General features: G+C 36.7%; 1 protein-coding gene and 1 pseudogene across 1 annotated transcript; one reads left to right on the top strand and one right to left on the bottom strand.

The window, feature by feature from the left end:
• Positions 1–444: 444 nt before the first annotated feature.
• LOC109003012 lies at positions 445–13,663 on the bottom strand. Its single transcript, XM_018980961.2, has 18 exons — positions 13,289–13,663; positions 12,612–12,833; positions 11,752–11,847; positions 9,029–9,081; positions 8,587–8,683; positions 7,628–7,701; positions 7,228–7,345; positions 6,904–7,014; positions 5,920–5,996; positions 4,452–4,518; positions 3,721–3,786; positions 2,889–2,996; positions 2,655–2,785; positions 2,404–2,470; positions 2,181–2,248; positions 2,012–2,105; positions 1,309–1,379; positions 445–1,174 (listed from the first exon to the last, which is right to left on the bottom strand). Exons 1-18 carry the CDS (start codon positions 13,436–13,438, stop codon positions 796–798), a joined length of 2,049 nt encoding a protein of 682 aa, XP_018836506.1. The 5' UTR covers positions 13,439–13,663; the 3' UTR covers positions 445–795.
• Positions 13,664–16,592: 2,929 nt separating this feature from the next.
• On the top strand, positions 16,593–22,694 carry LOC109003011 (annotated as a pseudogene).
• Positions 22,695–23,274: the final 580 nt, after the last annotated feature.

Below are 23,274 nucleotides of genomic sequence, written 5' to 3'. Positions count from 1 at the left end.
TAAACCAGTAGAGCCGACTATTGGGGACTCCATTGCCGGGTCCAACCAGCACCAAGAAAAAAATAGAAATGTAACAGCACATATACAGTTCCAGGCAATGTGTTTTGGTAGTCAATTTACAAACTGCCCAGCCCAATAGCTTGTGTACCCTGGTGCTGAAAGCATGAAAACCCTGTACAATAATGATGTTCTACAAAGATAAAACAGATTTCAACTTCTATGTCCGGAAACTTCTCTGACAAATCAACATTTAACAGAGACCTTAAAAACCTTTGTTTCTGAGTGAGAAAACACGACAGGCCCCCTTCAACACTAACCACCTTGTCCAAGGAGACAATTGTGGCCACATTCTCCACTCAAAAGTAGGCAGTCTTGGGAACTGAGTAAGATATTGCAGAACAACCCTTATCAATATATATATATAGAGAGAGAGAGAGAGAGAGATTATAAATAACTGTTGACTGACCCCCTTACACGAATATTACACTTGAATGATGCAAGCAGAAATCATCCTTTAAGGTTCCACATTTACTTCCATACAAGTTTACTTGATTTGTTTAATACGTTCCTTAAAACATGATACAAGTTTGAGAATCTACAGAAGAATGAAAAAAATAGAAACTGTATAAATTGCTACAAAGAAGTTACAAAGAGAAGCTTGATATCTAAAAGGGAGCTTCGTGGGAGCTTCGTAGAGGTCAGAATGCAACACGGAAATGTATATCGTACTTGTACATATGCTTGCTTGTTTACTACACTTGGGATAACAGGATAGCCATGTATGCAGTCGAAGGTTTATTTGCTTGTTCCTGAATCACCAGCTCTTAATTCTCTTTCAAGCTCATCGAATTCCCAGTCACCAATCTCCTCAGCAGAGTAGTCTTGACCAACCTTCCCAAACTCGGACTCCAACTTTGCAAGTTCTGCTTCAGTGTCTAGCATCTGCTCTGCCATGATTGCAGGTGATCTTGGCTGTTCGTCTTTCTCAGCCTTTAGTGTTTCAGTACCCTGCATTGGAGGAGGAGATGGAGCTTTCTGCTGCTTCTCAACAGATTGAGTTTCAGCCTTTGGGGTTGGTGTCTCCATCTCTAAGATTGGTCTCTCAATAGACTCAAATTCTGCTCTTAACCTTTCAATGTCATCAAAAAGCTCCTTGACCATCAAATCATCTTTCCTGGATTAAGAGAGGCCAAGTAAATCACTTTAGAGGGGAAATGATGGACCCTCTCTCCCCCCCCCAACCCAAAAAAAAAAAAAAATCATGAAGCAAAAACCATAACAGGCGAAGTCATGGCCATAATATTGAACCTGGAATATTTCCCTTCCTGAGCATAATATTGCTCCTTCATGTTATCCACTACACTGAAGGTGGTTATGATCTGACACGAAAACAAATCAAAAGACATATAAGAGGTCTATTATTATTTTTTCCTTCCATTCTTTTCTTCACAAAGAACCAGATACATGGAAAAAAATGAAGTCATAGCTTCATCCTCCAGCTCCATCCCATTTTTATCAATCCAATCTCTTTCTTTTCTTTTTTCTTTTTTTGTTTTTGTTTCAGACCAAACCCTTGGGGAGTAAACCCCAAATACATGACCCCCCACCCATTACATGTGTACCAGGTAATCCAAGAAAACTCCTAATGTGAAATCAAACCCAAGATGTCTGAGTTACTGCTGGGATTCAAATCCGTAATAAAGCTTGGATTATCCAGAGTTGATGGAAATGTCATGTGCATATAATAGACACCTGTAAGTCACTTATTTATGCAACCTCATTCATGATGCTTAATCTGAAGCAGAACTGGTAAAGGTGAAAAGTAGTTTCAAGCTTTTGCGTTTTTAAAAACCAGGCTGAAAGATGATAGCACAGAAAAAAAAAATTAGCCAAAAGGTAGAATTTTCAATACAGTTGAAGAGAATCCATAAATGAAGCTTTGATATTGTAAGCATGAACATATCAATATCTTAGTACTGTGAAATAAATTACAGCTTTTGGTAATTTGTACCTTGGCTTCATAATCCAAATATTCCTCCTCAAGATTTTTTCTTGGGTTAAATACTTTAGAATCCTCATTATCCAAAGTCGATGCCTTCGCTGACCTGTCTCATCAGGAAAAGAATTAATAAACTGCGTTAAATAGGTCATAACAATCTCAGCGCAACAAAAGGCATTACCCCTCACTCAAATTCTTTAAGTTATCCACAAATTTTTGAATACAGCCGATTGATGGCCCCAACTCTTTCTGCACAAGGGGTACAAATTGGATTAGGGCAGGGGAGAAGGTGAGAGCTTACAACTTTATCCACTACTTAAGGTTCCATTGCTGGAATAAATCTTTTTTCTTTTTTTGGATAAGTAGACTTGAAAAAATCTTTATTATAAAGAATATTAACATACCTTGTAATTAGAAAGGAGATGAATGGCCAAGTTTACAAAATAGTCTTCATGCCTCTCCAGTTCATCACTAGTAAAACAAAGAAAAGAAGGAATAGTAAGTAACCATGCATGAAACATAAGGAAGCATAGGAAGTAAGGGCCACTGCATTTATCGTCCACTGGGTAAGAAAGTTAGAAATATGTATGGAAAATGCTTAAAAACAAAAACTCCCTGGTGGGCACTACTCAATACACTGAGTTAAGGTACATACTTGACCTGCTTCTCCTTAGTTTCTGCATGCGAGCATTGAAGAACCCAAGTATCTTCCAGAAAATTAATCCATGTGCTGAGAACATCTGCTTCTACCCTAGCTGAGGCTATGGATTGGGAAAGCTCATCTTCCTATAAACATTTTCCATAGGATATTTTGGGTATTTGAATGGTAAGTAGCCAGTATAGATCAACTGCAGAAAAATTATGATCACCATAAAACAAGAATCCAGACCTTCGTTTTCAAGTGAACAACAATCTGATTATTAGCTTCCTCAAACTGGTCTCTCTCTTCTCTGGCATTGCGAAGGCGTGCATGAGCAGCAGCCAAGGAAATGTTAACCTACATCACATGCACCGGCTTAAAAATATTCACAATCAATAACTTATAAAAAATAAAATAAAATCAGAATCAATGGAGGGCAAGAAAAAGGACAATAATAAGAAGGTTACTAAAATGCCTAAAAAAGGGTTGATGAGCCCTTGTTGATCGACTTTCAAACTTCTTCGAAACTACTCTAAAGACAAGATTACGGAATAGTGACTTTGGTATAAGATTGAAGCCTTGACAACGTTAGAGGTATTTGCAAAGCATGTATTTAAGGCATGAGTTCTCATCATAATAATTAGTCCCATAATAGTTATAAGGCAGATTGTACTTTGGCAATTTTAGACATTAATAACTTTTTCAATAAGTACACATTAATTAAATTTTGAAGACTGGTATGTGTGTGATATGTTAAATTCCATGATTGAAAGAGCGAGCTTTGAATGGATTTTGTAAACAAGTTTATCATGAAGGAAAATTTTGGTATTCGTTTTACAAAAGAAACAAAAAGAGAAGTATATTAAAAGCATCCAATAGTATAAAAAGTGCAGAAAATGAGATCAACTATTATAGGTGAAGAGAACCATTTTGACAATTGGATTTAAACCATTGAAGAGATGGGGAAAGGTCAAGTTTCATGTGAGACGAGAATCAAACATGACAAGAAAACTTCTCCCCGTAATGCAAATAACAGTTTTTGACAATAGAGAGAGGGGAAGCAAAAGAAGGCAGAAAAAACCTTTTTCAATTCAGCTTCAAGATCATCTCTTTGTATTTCAAGTTCTGCTATCTCAGCTGCTAATACCTGGAAACAAAATTATGGAACAAAAAATTAAAATTTTTCTCCTAAAACAAATTGGAACAGCAAGTGTAAAAGCCACATGCTTGTAGCAAGCATGGCCTTGTACCACATATCTACCATAAAGCCTAAGAAGATCAGCAGCCACAAAGGAAACTATACTACTTCTAACTGTCAAATAAATCTTCATAGCATCCACCCACCTTTTATATGTTACACAACTATGTGGTACCATTAAGTGAGAAACATTATGAAAGCAGACAACAAGATGTTTTTGATAGCGAGAGATGCATCCACATAGATGGAGATGTTCTCAATAATTGTATAACAGCATAAAACGTTAAACCATTTAAATGTCAAAACAAGTCCACATAATAATTTCTATATATACATAAACGCATATAAATGTGAATGTGTGCGCCGTTACTTAAATCTTTTAATGTTTTTAATACTTTGTATAACAATTTTTTCCATATAATTTTGAAGTAATTCTCATCCCAAAGTGGAAAGTAAATGAGAAAATATGAAGCTTTAAAAAAATAAAAATAAAACTCATAATACTTGCTTTTCTGAGTCTTACTGATAACTGTAAGAGCATGGTGTCTTTTTCTTATCTCTTATAGTTCACTGGTACCTGACAAGAAAAATGCATTGCTGTGGAAGCAAGTTACCTTCTCTCTTTCACTAACTTCACTTGCTTTGGCTACACGAACTTTTAGTGCCTCCTCTTTCTGTAATCTACCAACAGGGAAGAGAGCGAATAGTTTAAAATGTAACAAAAAAAGAAAGAGTGGATTAAGTACAAAATAATGCCATAAATTATATTCAAGCAATCAGCTAGTCATTTTTTTTAGATTAGCACCAGAAGTGATTGTAAAAGGGTCCAGGTTTGCCTTGCATCCTGTTGGTTGGTATAGTTAGGATTTCTTGAAGAACCCTCCAGGATCCCAATTTAATATTTTTTATCAGTTAAAAAAAATATTTATAAGGATAATAGGCGTAGCCCAAGTATACAGAATGTATACAAGAGAGAACATCTAGTCCAGAACTAGATATAGATACAAGGGAGGCGTGGAAGCTAAGCCCATTGAAATCTATAGCAATTGCCCAAAAAAATAAAGTATTGAAGAAGAAGGTTTTGAGATTGTTCAGTGTTCCGTATCTTCAAAGTTTCAGTCATTCCTCTCCCTCCAAATGCACCACATAATGCATTTGGGGACCATCCTCCAAATTGCTGCAATCTGCGGGATGTCGTATAAATCTTTCCAGTTAGTGAAAAGATCAACCATCCTTTCAGGCATAACCCAACTCTACTATAGACATCATCCCACAAGGTGCGAACTCACAATGAAGTAGCAAGTGATCCACTGGCTCTCCATTCTTATTGCACATGCAACACCCGTCAATTGTGATAAGTCCTCATTTCCTTAGGTTGTCTATGGTCAGGATCTTCCCCAATGAAGTTGTCCATAAGAAGAAAGCCGCCTTAGTCCTCCAAATACTCTTCCAAGAAAACGGATTGTCGTTATGGCTAGAGATGGCCTCATAGAATGAATGTACTGTGAATTTCCTCTTCCTATAGGGAATCAAAAGCTTATTATCTATGTCCCCTTCTCTAACTTCCATGGAGTACAATACATTGAAGAGCTCGGATAAAACCCCAACTTTCCAATCCTGAGCCACCCTGAGGAAATTGACATTCCATAGTGGAGAACCACTTGAGATTTTCAATGCTTCTGGCATAATGCTAGTAACTCGTTATGAAAACATGGCACAATGCTTTTTATGCATTTTGCCAAACTTAATTTTTAAGACAACAGCATGAAGTGTTTAAATAAGTGTTTCAACAATATAATAACTGCCAATATCTTTGACAATATAATAAATGTGATTCCTAAATATCTTTGACAATAACAACTGAATGAAAACCATTTTCCAGCTCATAAGTGCTTAGGTTTCTCTCTTGTATGCGTCCTATGTACATGGGATATGCCTATTGTTTTCGTCAATCAAAAAATTCATCACTTATTAAAAATAAGTGTTTCAACAATATAAAAACAACTGAATGAAAAACATCTTCCAGCTCATATGTGCAGTAAAATTTAGATTTGAGGTCACAAATTTAAGTATGATTTCTACCTATGATCTGAAATACGTTTTTCAGATTTCGTCGCGGAACTAGCGAGAGATTCTGATAAGACCTTCAACTTGTCAACCTGCTTGTAGAAACAAGACAATAGCGGTGACAGTAGCTTTTGAAAGTCTTTAAGGAAAGTTAGCACTACCGACTAATACACATACAAATAAAAAAGAAACACAATAAATGTAATCAATTCACACTATGAGAAGACCACTCAAAATATTCAGACAATCTAATGATTCAGAGACTACCGGGAAGAAAACAGCAAGAAGGGGAAAAGCAAGTTAAACAAATTACTGTCAAGGAATGGGCACAAAACATACAAGAGACATGCCCCATTATGCTAGACTTAACTTGGAGCCATTATCAGAAAAATACTAAAAGGTATGGTTCATGGACTTGTAGATGGGTGTCATGCCTTGATTTTCGAATAATTGTTCCATGTAAATTTATAAATGTCTAAGACAAATATAGCCAAGACTGCAGAATTGACGAGTGTATATTGTGCTAATATGCTTTTTGATCAAGCTAATGTGCAATAGAGAGATTACCCATATATGGAACAAGTCTGCACTCATCTTTTAGTCAGAGAGAGATTACCTATATATCCAGACAACTATGTCAGCATGTGCTGAGCACCACTATCAAGCCCTTCACAATCATTGACCTTTATACTACTCATGCAATGTGCCACTTATCATAAAATTACTAATTTCATTATCTTGTTCCAATTCCTTAGCTCCTATATACATACAATGACTACAAATTATTCAGCCTAGTAAGATTGCACCCGTATATGGGTGTGTCACAAAATCCAATTCTCAGAACTTGCAGTGTAGCACTGCAGGTAAACCTAAAAGACCCGCATATACTCCCAGAAATCAGAAACTGGGACTGTACCCATAAAAAACAACAAAAGCACAGTATGATCCATGTTTGAGAAATGTAACAAGTAGTGGTCCAACAGCAAGAGAGAAGCATACCTTTTGAGCATGAACCTCAGGAGTATCTCCATTGTTTAAAAATTTCTTTTTCAATAAGAGCCCTTCCAATCTGGAACAAACTCTAATATGTGCAAGCGCTTCTTTTAGAGCCTGCACAAACATTTTTTTGATAAGTTAGAGCCTACCACAAACATGAAGCAACCAAGCTCCATTTTTCATAGCTTCCCACTCAATAAAGGGTAGAAAAGTTTTTTGCTTTCCAGAACACTTATTAGTATACACATCAAGAAAGAAAAAAAGATCTGGATTCAATGACAATTTTGTATTCAATAGGATTGGCCTATTCACAAAAAACAGGCTCACCTCTATTGTTGCTAAAGTTGTTTCTTTGGGTGCATTTCCACGGCCTTCATCTAAATGCTTCTGGGAAGCTGCAATTTCATCAAGCTTTTTCTTGAGATCAATGGCTTCAGCATCAATTCTGTAAATCAAACAAATTAAGAAAGAAAAAAACTGTTAACTTTGTTCCTTTTTCTTTTCTTTTTTTTCCCTTTAAAACATTGAATATGAGCACCAAAAGGGATGCAACCCAAGTGATAAGCACCAATGGGGGCTAGCAAAGCAACAAGAATAGAGATAAAAAGGGAATATGCTAGGTGAAAAAGGAAAAATAACCAATACAACAGCAGCCAAAAACTTGTAGGCAATCAGGGTTTGCATTTACAACAGATCACTTTGAGCAGCTGAGCTGTTCTGTCCTCACCTTCCAAGTTCGGCATTGACTTTCAACCCTGTAATGGCACCTTGCGCAAATTGAAGCAATTCCTCCCGCTTCACCTGCAAATGAAACACGTCAATAAACTGGATGTTACTCAAAGGCACAGCCGCACAAGGAGAGAAAAAAAAAATGACTATAAATACTTTTATTGAGAAAGGGGGTGGCGCCCCAAGAATTAGTTATCAAAATTAAGTACTTCTGTAACATATGAAGTAACCTGGGTTTTTCTTTTCTATTGGGTCATTTTGCCTTGACCTAGTTTTTAATATTGCTGTTGTTCTTTTCTATAGGAAAAGGTTTACTTCCTATCAAGGTGACAAAAGAATTACAGGGGTAAAAGTATAAACTACTCTTCAACCCAGCAGACTTGGGAATGATTTTTTTTTTTTTTTTTTTCCGTCCAAGGGAAGTTGTAGAAAGGTAACACAATATACTTTTCCAAGCACTAGATGGCCAAAATCCCTCCATGTGTGCATGTGTATGTAAAGCACGATTCTTACAATTTTTTTTTTTATAAGGTAAATTTTATCCAAAGCACAAAGGGGCCCAACCCAAATACACAGGAAGTATGCATTGGGAAACACCCAACTATAGGGATGAAGAACACAATTCCATAAAATTGAGAAAGCTACGAGCGGAAATTATTTTACGACACCATCCATAAATAAAGAGAATTGAGCTTAATGGCTCATAACATGTCCACTCACAATCTTCAAAAGTCCGAGTATTACATTCCCACCAGATACACCGCATCAGACACAAAAGGGAGCTTTTCCAAATCTTTAAGTAGCTATGGCTACTAACAGGACAAAACCAACAAGCAATCAAATCCACCACCCACTAAGGCATAACCCACCTCATAGGGGCATACTTTGCACATAAAGAAATTTACCATTAAAATGGTGGTTTTCTTTAAAATTTGATGTTTGTTTATATGTATTTACCAATACTTCATCTTGGTAGCTTGAAAAAACTTTTGCCAGATCCTGTATGCTGCTCACTATTGCATTATGAACTTCTGTTCCTCCAGTAAGACAGAGCCTGCAGGTGATAATATTGTAAAAAAGATTCAGATCTTCTTAAGGATGAACAGAAGTCAAGAATTATGAAAACCTATACTACATTTGCCTCAAAAGACCAAAACTAACCCCAAAAGTGAATACAAAATTGAAGATAAAATAAAGCCATTTCCTCATCATGTTAAAATTGAATTGATTGAAGTTTCTAGTATACACCCAGTGTACTTGGATACACCTATTAATAACATTTTACATATTAAAAAAAAAAGATTTGATTGAAGATTTTTTAATTCCAGTGAGATACTAAATAAATGCAGGAACTTCTCTCCCACAATCCACCACAAGCTGCAATGGTGAGAGGACTGACCCAAAAATTTCCAGGAGCAGAGAAACTTCATCTTCAACTGGTGCTTCAAGAATCTGAGGCACAGAAAAGAGTTAACCTGCGTTAACCTCCATAATTAGCAATTACAAAACATAGAGATTTTTTCATTATTGTGTCAACATGAAAGGAAAAGTGAGCATTGTCTAAATATTGAGAATAAAGGCATACGCTAGACTGAAAGGGCCCAGTGGTGTCGCTCATTATTTCCTTTAATCCAATATTTAAACAGACAACCAAAAACCCCGTAAATTGGCAAACCATTTAAGCCTCATATAATACTGCTTGATACATTTTCAAGGAAAAAAATGTAAATTTTTGGCAAATTTTAATCTCCATAGATAATAGAATCATCATGCATTGATTATCCTCCATTGAACATGATCAGACTTCAAAGAATTTCCATATGCACACATGGATTCACTTAAACACTAACCCAATTCTTGACTGCCGAGAATTGGACACAATTGGCATCCTAACTACATCATAAAATTTTTCCCAATTCTAGGTATGCCACAATCACAAACCACCCAAAAACACTAAAACTCATCAACCAATTTACAAATATTATGGAAACATCCATTGTAAATATACTAATCGCTTTCCTGCGGGGAGGAGCATTTTGTCCCAATCGGGCTTGGTGTATACTGGTCACTAGGGGTACTCTCTTATGGGCTAGGTGCTCTCTCTTGTATACACTCAGTGTACTTGGTTACGCCTATTGATATTAATAAATTTTTACTTATAAAAAACAATTACTAGTTGGCTTTAGGTTTCCCCTAGTCATAGAAATGTTAAGGAAGAATCAAAATTATTAGTAAAAGTGGGAAAGATTTAAAATTCTCTCCGTACATATTCTTTGTCCTCACGCACACACGTAATCCCTTCTCCAACGCTTCTCGCTGGAGTTGACCTTTCCATTCCTCTTCATTTCTCATTGGGAATCCTTTCCCATTTCCTTTTCTTTCTTTTCTTCCTATTCCTGGTTCTTCTTCAGAGCTACTCATATGGAGGGAGATAGGCGTTTTACGGTGGAATAAAAAACCTTCGTTTTTTCAAAGGTGGGGTAGTAACAACTTTTGTATCATGTGGTGCTTGTGGCAGGAGCGAAATGAGAGAATGTTTGAAGACAATGAGAGATTGATGGAGGAGCTAAAAGTTTTATTTTTTAGGACTCTTTATACTTGGGCCATTGCTATGGACTTTAATGGTATGGAACTTCATGATTTCTTAGTTTCTAACGTGCCTTTGTAAATAGGGCATACTTTTTTGTAACTGGCAGTTATTGCCCATCTTTGTTAATAATACTTATTTTACTTATAAAAAAAAAAACAACTTTTGTATCACTGAGAGGAACAGAAGAATGGTTATGTTTATCTTCATAAATGGGACGTCGGCATGCAAATTAGGTTTTGGCACGATATTTGGTGTGGTGATATTGCTTTGAAAAACGCTTTCCTCTCTCTTTATAGGATTGCGTCAAATAAGGGTGCCTCTATGGCTGATAATATGGACATCTCCATTGATTCCCTTTCAATGGTCCATGAGATTTATTAGAGCTGTACAGGATTGGGAGGTGGGAGACTGCTGAATTTTACAGCGCGGAAACTACAGGCAGGAAGGGAGGACAGATTACTATGGACACTTGCAGGGAACAAGAACTTTTCAGTCAAATCCTATTACAAGGCATTGACGACTCACTCTTCCAATGCCTTCCTATGGAAGTGCATTTGGAGGAGCAACGTTCCCCTAATGGTTGCTTTCTTCGGCTGCTTGGCATCCTATGGGAAAATATTGACTATCGACAAGTTGAAAAAGCGTGGCCTCTACATAATAGATTGGTGCTTCATGTACAAACACAATAGTGAATCAGCAGATCATATGCTTCTTAACTGTGAAATAGTCAAGGCTTTATGGGATAAAATCTTCACCAGGCTTGGTATCGCATGGGTAATGCCTAGGAGGGTGATATATTTATGGTCATGTTGGAGAGGGATTCGGGGCAATCATCACATTGCGGCTGTTTGGAAGATGGTGCCTCTATGCTTAATGTGGTGCACGTGGAACGAGAGAAATGGTCGTTGTTTTGACAATAGGGAACACTCTCCGGATGGTTTTAGGGACTTTTTCTTTCATACATTGTTGCTTTGGGCTTCATCTATTGTATTGAATGAAACGAGTTTTAATAACTTTTATGCTGCTTTCCGCAGCGCATAGTTTGTAATTAGGCCCATTCTTGTATACTTCGTGTACTCGGGCATTGCCTAATTACGTGGATTAATAAAATCTCTTTTTACTTATTAGAAAAAAACAATTACTAGTTGCATCTCTGAGACTATATTTCAATGCATCTTACAGTTTACTGGACCAAAAAAATAAATTAATTGTGGAATTTTGACATAATTTCAACATGTAACAGCATATTTTGATTTCCTACTTCATTCATTTTTCTTTTAATAGTGCGTTATTCAATTTAAAAAAAAAAACTTGTTTCTACACCTATGCCCGGCTGCTTGAGGCTTGCATTGGCTGACTAAACTCTTGACCTTATAAATAAAGCTATAAGCACACTTACTCACACTTCTTCCACATATTCCTCATGGAATACCAGTGTATACAGTATAAACACAATACTGAAGTTAGTTTCAACCGATTCTCAGCACATTTCAAGTAAAACTACATAAATGCTTGAAGTTAGTTCAATGTACCATAGAGATTATTATGCCCTCCAAAGCCTGACTCTGAAGAAAAACATCACGAAAATTCATTGGTTCACCCCCAAGATCAGAGTCATAATACAGGACCTATAAGAGGAAAAAAGAAATTAGGAACAATTATCTAAACCCAAATAACAACTAATTACCAACTGTTGCACACGAGAAAGCTCACCCTAACTTGCAATCTTGCAGTCATGCAATGAGCATTTAGGATATTAAAATGTGCAAAAACATGACTCATACTGGTCCGAAAAAATTGATGAAATGATAAGGTTTTAGAATAAATAATTGACGAGTAAAAATTCTAATAATCATAACATGTATGAGGACAGAATCATGGTCATAACAATTATCATGGTCAAGCAATGTAACAGCTAAGGCATTCGATTTTTGTTTTCTGATTGAAGTAACAAAACAAAATAGAGAACAAAAACAAAAAAGTTCTCAGTGAAGTAATGAGAAGTTAAGCAATAGAGTGTGCAACGTGAAACATTGATTCAAGATAATTCCCTTTGGATCTCATGGTTTTCATACTATAAATAAAGCTGAAAAATATCGGTAACAACAACCAATTTTACCAAAAAAAAAAAAACCACCTATTTTAACGTGGAAACTCAAAAGCTTCCAACAGCTCAAATAGCCCTACGGCTGCTGAGGAAAAATTCAGGGCCATCAAAATTCATTACACAGTCGGTCCAAGAGGCATGATTGCCCTTAAAATGATTTGAATTCCAATTGTAAAGAACAATTGAAACTGCTTATGATAATATCATAGTACAGCAATCCTAGCATTTATAGATTCAAAAAGAGAAAATGAAAAGAAAAAAAGTTGGGTCGGGGGGTTTAGTCACCAGAGATGGTCGTTTTGGGCTATCCTTTCCTTCATCCGAAGAAAGATGTTGCTCAAGGGTCTTTTCTTTATCTTCGAGTGGAGCTCCAGATAATTTTTCAATATCTTTAAGCACAACCAACCATCTTCTCAGTAACTGAACTCTTTCAGCGCCAGTACAAGAAACTGCTGCTTCTTCCAGTCTTTTAATGGTCTGCTTAACACTTCTGAAATTCCGGGTCCCCTGCATATGCGTGCAACTTAACAAAGTGGGATAGAGTGTATAAACCGTAATAAATGCGTTTGTTTATTGTATGTAGCAAAAAACTGTCACAAGTGGTAGGTCTCGCCAACCACTACGAAAACCACTGTGCGAATTCAATTATGTGCTCTCAAGCGATTATATTCTTCGCTATTTTCGATTAACTTCCTAATACGAGTCGCCTCATGAATTTGGATGGAAACCCAAAACACCCAATAGGTAATCCACTCTTCCAAATACTAAAACCCGATAACTTGAAAATGGCATGTATTTTTTTATAAGTAACATGAAAATAGCACGTATATATGTATTACACCTAAATGGAACAAAAAAATCAATTCGAACCAAACTGGTTTTCCCATATTCCGACTATTATAAACCACAACGAAAAAGAAAAACGCAGGAAAGTCAGAATAGATAGATAATAGGAACAATACTATGCGATCCTGAAGGATTTTGGCGCCTCCAGCTACGGCTTGGCCGGCGTGTTGAACGACGGAATCGGCGTAGTTCTTGACCGCACGAGTAAGGTTGTTCTTGTTGCCGACCTCTACGGCCTTGCTAACCGCAGATCTAAGCCACGACATTTTGACCTGGAATCCCAGAAAATCGCCGAGAGATGGTAAATCTCGAAGAGGAAAGAAGAAGATGACGATGATTATAAAGTGATAGCGAGATCGAGCATGCAAGACGCTTTGGGAAGGTTTAGGACGCTGGACGACGGAGAAATTGTGCAAAAGTCTTCAGTTTTGGACGATTTTTGGACAGTGGGCGAGGCGGTCTGCGAGCGACTCGAAAGGATCATAGGATTAGGCAAGTTCTGTAGCCGAAGCGGCGTCGTTTTATCGCTCTGTGGAAGCCAAGCTATCTTAACTGCACCCTACAGATTCCACTGTCCACGTAATAATAAATGGATCGTATAATTTAAAAAAAAAAAAAAAAAAAAAACTGAGCATTAAACACCGATTTGCGAGTAACATATCTCATCTCATATAATTTTTATAATTTTTTTTAAATTTTTATATAAAATATAATAAATAATTTAATTTTTTTAAATTTTAAATAAAAATTATTTTAATAATATATTTTTTAATTTTCATCTCATTTTATCTATATATCCAAACGGAGAAATTAAAATAAAAAGATATATTTTTTCATCACTTCCATAAATGGATAGTTTAAAGTTTAAACGCTGGATTTTGCTGAGTTTATCTCTTGCAGTGAATGTTGCAAGCAATAAAACCTCCTATGTATATATTTTCGTGTTTTTCACTTAGTAGCAATGTGTAATCTAATGCATTTATCTTTTAAACGGTTTAATGGTTAGAATAATTAATTCTTGAGTATGATTAATTTTGGTAATTCAGTGAATATAAATCCCTTCTCAAATAGTACAGATGGTAATGAGAGTGCATTACTCTTGTTTGAGTTGGACCTCAACTCACCATATTTGTTAGTTTTATGCACGCGTGTTTTGTGATAATTACAATCAAACCAAACGCTCCTATAATATCAATTTTGATAAATACATCTAAATTATTTTATAGTCATCTCAAATGAACAAACTCATGAAAAAAAGAAAAAAATATAGAAATTAAGTTAAAACTGATAAATTAGTAATAAAAAATCAAAATTAACAAATAAAATATTTACCTTCGATATCAATGCATTCTACATTCTCCTCCACCTTCTGAATATTAATTAGTTTACTACCCAACCAATTTTGAGTGCATATTAATACTTGTACAATCTCCGACACTAATAAGCTTTAAAATGAGTCAAATACAAGTCCATTGTGCTGAATGCGAACTTAGATGCAACGGTGGAAGTAGAGATGACAAATACATCACGTGCAATATCCACAAGGATGAGACATCTAAATGAGTTCCTCTTCCACCAAATCAAATATCTCAAATTTGGGTGTTTTTGGTTCAATCACATCTGACAAATACCTATTTACCTCCGATCTAAATATCAAATTGTTTTGCTCCTCAATATATTGCATTAGAGCTGTATCAAAATCTTCACAGCCTGAGTTATCCCCAATAATACTTGAGAAAATTTTATGGGCAACATTTGATTTTTCACTACCTAGCTCATAAACTCGTAGTATTGCTATATCTAACGATTCATAAGCAATCTCACTTTGACTTCAATTCTATCTTCCTATTAATCTTCTTTGCACATTTTCAACCAATATACCAAGGTTATAATCTTATATCGAGAGTCAATGACAAAAACTATATAAACAATCATATTCATTCTATCCGTATTATCTAAATATTTATCAAACTTAAATTTCATATTATACGTCATGCTCATCAACATATCATCCTCACTCAAGAACATTTTGTTCAAAGTATGCTCAATTGTACAAAGTTGCTGAAATAGCATATTTAAGGTCACGTACAGTGAGCCAAGGATTTTCAAGGTAGCATCATAACAAAATTTTAGAAACTTAATAAAAATCCAGACCCTTTGTCAATCCTCATAAGAAGGCACCTAAAACTGTGCATCCCTCATTCTCATTAGTACAAAATCTTTTTCGTGTTTTTTAGTAACACTCGGCATTAAATATGTGGAGTTTCATCTGTTATAAACACCTCAACACACCATTTTCTTATACTCAATGTTTAGCTCGTTTGTACATGTTTTAAACCCATCAAGTATTGCTAGTGAATACCTCACAAATCTTATTACCTTTATAATATTATTTAATGCATCATGTATATTTCTTAAACCATCACATACAATGATGTTTAAAATATTATAATATTGAATGGCAATTCACACTAGATAAAAAAATTGGCAATCATTGCCCTTAATTTTTCAGGATCATATTTTCCTAACATTGAAGACTAGATTCTTTACCATCCATCCTAACTTCAGACTGTGATGTTGATTTATCCTTTTCAATATTTTTTTTCTCTCTAATGAACGAGTCTTGACAAGCAAATATTAGGTGGTGTGACATTGATGAAGTGCCATTTTTATAATGACATCAATAAAGTTTCAAGCAATAATTGTAATGGGCTTTTAGGTTCAATGAGATCAACAGGCTCAATCCTCATAAAATGATCACATACAATAGATTTATTGATAGCCTTCTTGACTCTTTTTGTCTCTAGAGGGAGGGATGGTGCGAGGTTTGCGGTATTCATGGAGGAAGATACTAAATGACTAGTATTTTTCTCAGTGTCCAATGAAATATGAGCTGAAACACCAACACTGCCACTAAAACTACATTAGATATGTTTTAAATATATATAAAAAAAAAGAAATATAATAAAAATTAAATCAACAGCAAAACAAATATATATATATATATCCAACCAAACACACAAAAACTGTCCTTCACGAGAGCCAAGATTTTAAGAAATTAGAGCATTTTGCTCTATTATCAATGGTCCATTATGCAAAACAATTGCAAAGTTTGTACATCAGATCCATCATACAAGTTCTATAATCTGTTATTTAAAAAGAGCAGTACTAGATGAAATCAAAATGTAAACATTTTCAAAAAAATAAAACAATTATTTTGGTCGCCCAGCAATTGTTGCATGGGAGATCAAGTGAAAGAAACAAAGAAAGAAAAAATAATGAAGAAGAAAGCAGTTTCATTCATGTTATCTGACATATCAAAGAAAAATACTTGTCAGTTCTAGATATTTGAGCATAACAACAAATCTTATCTCAAAGCAGACTTCCTACAACTCAAGCATCAGGCCTTTGGAAATAATTATGGGTCCGCGAAGAATGATCAATTTTGCACAAAGAATACTCTTCTCTGCATTTGGTATTCTAAACTATCGGTCGAGTATCGGTATAAACAATCGGGCTCCGTGGCATTACCTACCCATGGGGGAGAAAAAGAGACTGGTACGCTCGGTTCAGTAAAAGCAAACCGCGAAGAAACCTCCATATAAATTCTGAGCCGCTATCTCTTCGCACATAATAGATCCATAACAGTTCTTTCCCATCAATCAAGTGGAGAGAGAGAGACACAGGGGAGAGAGGGAGAAGGATCTGCAAAACCAAAGCCTACCAAGCATGGAGTGCCTCTCGGAGAGAGAGAGAGACCAAGCAAGCGTACAAGAGAGGATCGGGACCATCGCGATCGGGAACACGAGCACCGATCCTCTAGGGATGAGAAGCGCCGCGAGTCTGATCACCACCACCGTCACCGATCTCGGCGTGACCATTCTCACAACGAGCGCAAAGGTAGCAGAGACCGGGATTCGAAGCTCGAGCGTTCTGACGACGATGAGAGGGAAAGGGAAGGGAGCAGAGAGAGAGACCGTCCTAAGCATCGCATAGTGAAACGCGGGCCGTTGGATGCCGATGACGAGGATCGTCGTGAGGGATCTCACGAGAGGGAGGGTTCGTTGGAGAGGCGCCACTCGCATTTGCACAAGCGGAAGGAGAGAGGAGTAAGCGTGGAGAGGAGTGATGGTGGCGAGAAGAAGGCTAAGGTTTCAGGGAGAAGGCGGTTTGAGGATAGGGAGGAATTAGATGGAGAAGAGAGGAAGGAAATGAGTGATAGGAGGCTTGAGGATAGAGTGAAAAAAGAAGAGGGGGAAGAAAATGATAGCTCTTTTGAATACGGGAAGCATGTGGATGGCAGTGAATTGAAGGCTCAGGTGAAGGAAGAGGTGAGTGATGAAGAGCATCTCTGTAAGCCCGGAGCGCCAACACCTCGAATGCTAATGGTTTATCGGGAAATGTAAGTTTTTCACAAACCTTCTTTTCTTTGAATAATGTTTGGTCGTGGTATTCCAGTTGAATTTATCTACGTTTTGAGCCATTTTTAGGCATGAAAAAGAATCATAGATTATAGAAAGCACATGTTATGTGTGAATTGAATGCCCAAAGAAGTTTTGAACACTAGCAGACTCAGCGTGTTATGCTAATAAACACGTGGCGGATACGCTAGCTTCTCGTGGTTTGGCTGTTAGTGAAATTATTGCAAGGATATGTTTATGATTGTGGTATAATGATGAGTTTCATTTCGTAGCTCCTGTTTAAACAATACCTCTACCAACTATTGAAATAGACTGGCCAAATGTTGCTTGTGAAGTATCAGTTGATCTTACATTATTTTTATGCATATAATTTCGTTAATTTAATCGAGTTTTGTACTTGCAGGATTTGCTCTTTAGAAATAAGGTTTAGTATGATTAGAATCAGTATTTTCGTTCTTGATTAATCCGATTTCTTAAGTTTAACCATATCTGTAAAAGAAAAGGTCTCTTAAGTTTAACCAGTGAACAAGCTTTGAGGAAGTATTTGAGAGAGCCAAATTTGTGGATGAAAGTTAAATTGTTACTTGCCTGTGGTGTGCTGAGACATTTGGTTTATCTCCATGCATTAGGGGCTGCTAATTTTTGGATCGATTGTTAATAGGGTACGATCCAGCTCCGATATTGTCCAGGTTAAGCCAGTATTGATTGTCAATCTATCGAGTTGAACTTGAGTTGAGTACCTAATCCTTTATGATATTGTTGAACAGTTGTATTGGTGGATCAGGCTGATTTTGTATGATTATGTTTCCCTAGGATATTAGCGTTTGTCGTATTTTAGTGCACAAGGTTCAGTCTGATAATGCACTTGACTTACATACGTAGCTTACGATAAAACAATCCTCAAACTTAACTTGCTTCCCTCATCTGATAGGATATTTGTGTTTGTCATATTTAAGTGCACAAGGTGTGGTCTGATTGCACTCGACTTACATATGTAGCTTAAGATGAAACAATCCTCAAACTCAATTTTCTTACCTCATCTGATATGTGAAATGATTATGAGTTAAGTACTTGTGTTTGATGGGCCATATCTGTGAATGACTCTTTTTTGAGGTAAAAGTTCACACCATTGTCTAATTTTCCCATTCTGTTAAGAATGTTCATACGGTGACAGGCTAAATTTGTAATGCTTGTTACAAAATGCTTATAGTGTTGAGGTAGCATGTAACCATCCATTTAAAGTTGTTCAATGATAGTCAGTACGTGGCAAGTGTCATCTTTGTAAATGATTACTTTTCACTGTTGGTTTTCTGCTCTAAATCCCACGTTTTTGTCAACTTGTACCACTCTTCTCAAGGTGTTTATATGGTGGACATAAAGTTGTAATATTTATTATGAAATACTAGGATTTCCAACTAGTGTTTTGGCCGAATGTGACTATCTTCCCAAATTGGAAAGAAACATCTAGACACATACACCTTGACTGAAATTCACTTTAGATTGATTAGTCTATGTCAAGAAAATAGAAGCTATATTGTGACATATCAGATCTATCAAGCGCAAGTTCTATTTCAATTGCTGGATGAGCATTGTTACCGAATAAATTAAATTTCAGGATGCAATTGTTTAAAATTCTGTATAATGGTAACTTATATGTAAGTGGAAGTTAGGGATTAATCTGGATGAGAATTGTTACATATTTTTTAAGGATACAATTGTTTAAAGTTTTGTAAATGATAAATTATACATAAATGGAAGTTATGGATTAAAAATAATTATCTTTTTTATATAAGTGAGAAATATATATAGAGACCTTTTATGATGAAGCATTTTTTGATTTTTTGATTAAGCATTATTATTTTATGTTTTTGCTTAAATTTATAGCATATGTTAGAGCTGCCTTAATGACAACTTTATTTTCCTTTATAAGCTCATAAAACATTAGCATTCTTGACATTTACTGTGGACATTTCAGCGCATTCCCTTTATGCCCTTTTGAATTTATTTACCTATTTTCATTTTTGTTTCCACCCAATTCTATAGCTCCTATGGCCTGGTGTATAAACTTAATTATTTATTTTTTCACACAGGGTGCTGCTCTGGAATCACTTACCATGGAGTCCAGGAGTGTGCCTGAGTCCTATTTCCCCCATTGTCATCCCATTCCTACAAAGGTATCTTCAATTTCTACCACAAATGAAAATAAGGGAGTTAGTATTACCAGATCTCATGAGGTTCCTGGAAAATCTAGTACAGATGGGACATCTTCACCTGCTGGAAAAAGTGGAAGTCTATCTCTTGATGCTTTAGCTAAAGCTAAGAAAGCTTTACAAATGCAAAAAGATTTGTCAGAGAAGCTGAAGAAGATTCCCTTTGTAAGTTGTTAATCCCAGAATACTTTCATTTATCTCATTTATACCTTTTTATAGTTAAGCTTTTCTTCAACTAATCTCTCTCTCTCTCTCTCTCTCTCTCTCTCTCACTCACGTTTAAAGTTGTACACATTTAACTATTATATTGATCATGTAGTTGAACAAGGAGGGACTGAAAGCACCATTTATCATTAGTGGAATAGGGCAAGGGACAATTATTTCGACTGCCCCTACCAATGTTTCAGAGGGGATGACATCTACTTCATTGACCTTACCTTCTGCATCTGCTGCAGCTTTTGTGAACCCACCAGTCACTGGTCCTAGTGCTTCTGTAGGCCTCACAACTCTACCCAATATTGAGGCAGTAAAATGTGCACAGGAACTTGCTGCTAGGATGGGGTTTCGTCAGGACCCGGAGTTTGCTCCTCTTATAAACCTGTTTCCAGGTCAGACAGTGGCAACAGAGTTCATCGTTCCGCAGAAGCCAACCAAGGCCCCTGTTCTTTGTCTTGATGCACTTGGTAGAGAGATAGATGAACATGGAAATGTGGTGAATGCGGCAAAACCAAGCAACCTCAGCACTTTAAAGGTTTGCTGGTTTGTTGATATTTTGATCCATTCAGCCAAGTATTGATTGACAATAATTTTTGTAGGTGCTCTAATCTTATCTTGTTAACTTTCCAGGTCAACATTAACAAACAGAAAAAGGAAGCATTTCAGATTCTTAGACCTGAGTTGGATGTTGATCTAAAGACAAATCCTCATTTTGATGAAAGGATGGGTATTGACAAAACTAAACTTTTAAGGCCTAAGAGGATGACTTTCCAGTTTGTTGAAGAAGGCAAGTGGTCAAAAGAGGCCGAGCATATTAAATTAAAGGTATTAATTGTTGCCTTTATTTCCTCTTGCTCATTTTTACTAGTTCAACACCTGTTTGAATGGTTTTCATTTTGCCGTTACAGAGTAAATTTGGAGAAGCACAGGCAAAAGAGCAGAAAGCAAAACATACATAGTTGGCTAAGGCAAATGCAGCACCTAATATTAATCCAAATCTGATAGAGGTAGTAGAGAGAGTTATCATCAAAGAAAAACCTAAGGACACGATTCTTGAAATTGAGTGGTGGTAAGTGGGTTTCATCTGTTCATCTGGTATGCCCATGGGAAAATTGTATGGTACAATAGAAGTGCTGGGTCTACAAACAGAATTACAAATAACTACCTGACAAACTGGTGTGACTTAATATAGCACATCATATCTACTTTACAATTCAAATAGTTTTACAATCTCACTTATAAAAAATAAATAGTTTTACAATCTAACTTGCCATGTCAAGCCATGCCAATTTGTAAGGTAACTTTGTGGATCAAGCATTCCATAATATAAAGGTTATGCTAGAAATGCCAAATCTAGTCAGTTAGCATGGGTCAGGATCCCTGCTAGATATGTAATTTAATTGCAGAGAAAGCTGTAAGCTGATATTCACACTGGATTCTTTGCTTCTCTGTAAATATCCAGAAAGCTTCGAGTAGCCTATGTTTTGATTGTTCTGTTTCCCAAGTTCATGAAACACTGAGAGTTGGATTGTGACTATCATTACTGAAGTTGAAGTAAGGGCTTAAGGCCTCCGTTGGGGCCAAAGTTCTCTCCACCTCACTTGTCTAAACTGTTTAAAAGAGTACATTGATCGTTTTAGAAACCACAGGGTTTTCTCTACTGATGAAAAGCAGAAGGGGCCAATTTATTTCCTTCTGTTTGCATTTTGTATCTTACAGATAGTTAAGAACTGCATCTTAGCAACTTTTTCCCCTTATGTTTTATTCTATTAGTTAAACTTGCTGGAATTATCAGGGATGCGACTCTTTTGCAAGCTGGTGCTTATGGTGACATAACTGATGGAACCATGGTAGAAGATAAACTGAAGAAGGAGAAGATCACTATCTATGTAGAACACCCACGTCCGATTGAGCCCCCGGCTGAGCCAGCTCCTCCACCACCTCAACCCTTGAAGTTAACCAAGAAGGAGCAGAAGAAACTTCATACTCAGCGACGGCTGGCTAGGGAGAAAGATAAGCAAGAGATGATTAGGCAAGGCCTGATTGAGCCTCCAAAGCCAAAAGTTAAAATGAGCAATTTGATGAAAGTTCTTGGCTCTGAAGCCACCCAAGATCCAACTAGGCTTGAAAAGGAAATCAGGAGTGCAGTTGCTGAACGGGAGCAAGCTCACATTGACAGGAATATTGCTCGCAAACTCACTCCTGCTGAGCGCCGTGAAAAGAAAGAGCGGAAGCTTTTTGATGAGCCAAATACAGTGGAGACCAATGTATCAGTTTACCGGATCAATGACCTGTCACACTTATAGACCCGCTTCAAAATCGATGTTAATGCCCAAGAGAACCGCCTGACTGGATGTGTTGTGATCTCTGATGGTATTACTGTTGTGGTTGTTGAAGGTGGAAACAAGTCCATAAAAAGGTATGGAAAACTCATGCTTAGGCGCATAAACTGGGCTACTGCTGTAAAAGAGGAGGATGAAGATGGTGATGAAAGTGATGATAAACCTGCTAATAGGTGTGTCTTAGTCTGGCAAGGAAGTGTTGCCAAATCGAGTTTCAATAGATTTACTGTTCACGAGTGTCTAACTGAAGTTGCTGCACGGAAGATCTTTGCCGATGCTGGTGTTGCTCATTACTGGGAGCTAGCCATTAACTTTTCAGACGATCAAACATAATTGGAGAAAAGCTGCATTGATGGGGAGTATTTTCAACTCACATTGGATTTGTCTTTTCAGCTTGAGCTGCTTTGTCATTTCAACATGTTGGTAAGTAACGAGTTTGTTAAAAGTTGATGCATGTTTCCAACTGTCGGCTGCCACAGTTGAACTGGCATGCCCATTTATGTAGACCTTTTTAGTTTGGTGTAGTACGAAATTGCATAAGATGGATGAACTTTATTTGCAAGTCGCCGTCGTGGTACTGAGTGGCACGTCTTCTATTGGCATATATACTGCCTCACACACGTCTGTCTTGGCCAGACCGGGACCAAGAAGAAGGAGAAGAAAGCCGAAAAAGCCTGCAAATCCAAAAATGCTTGGCCTTGTCATCCAGGTGGGGAATGCACCTGTTGTGCACATGATCATCATCCAAAAAGGTTATCGACTTATCGGTTGATGGCTATAGTTCGGATGATCAAGATATATTTTGTGACGGCGGTTGGGCTTTTATAAGTAAAACATGAGAGGGCAAGCAATAATTAGGCCCCAATCTGGATCCTCCAACTAATGAAATTCAATTTTTATAGACTACCAATAA

The sequence above is a fragment of the Juglans regia genome, chromosome 12, assembly GCF_001411555.2.
Source record: "Juglans regia cultivar Chandler chromosome 12, Walnut 2.0, whole genome shotgun sequence".
NCBI classification, from domain to species: Eukaryota; Viridiplantae; Streptophyta; class Magnoliopsida; order Fagales; family Juglandaceae; genus Juglans; species Juglans regia.
The sequence above is the reverse complement of the archived record's forward strand: the minus strand, read 5'-3'. Positions and strand labels throughout refer to the sequence as shown.

Coding starts and splice junctions, on each gene's coding strand:
- LOC109003012 (XM_018980961.2), bottom strand. CDS start 13,438: ATGTCGTGGCTTAGATCTGCGGTTAGCAAGGCCGTAGAGGTCGGCAAC. Junction 2,997..3,720: donor TTGAAGCTGAATTGAAAAAG/GTTTTTTCTGCC, acceptor CATGTGATGTAG/GTTAACATTTCCTTGGCTGC. Junction 2,471..2,654: donor ACTAAGGAGAAGCAGGTCAA/GTATGTACCTTA, acceptor TTGTTTTACTAG/TGATGAACTGGAGAGGCATG.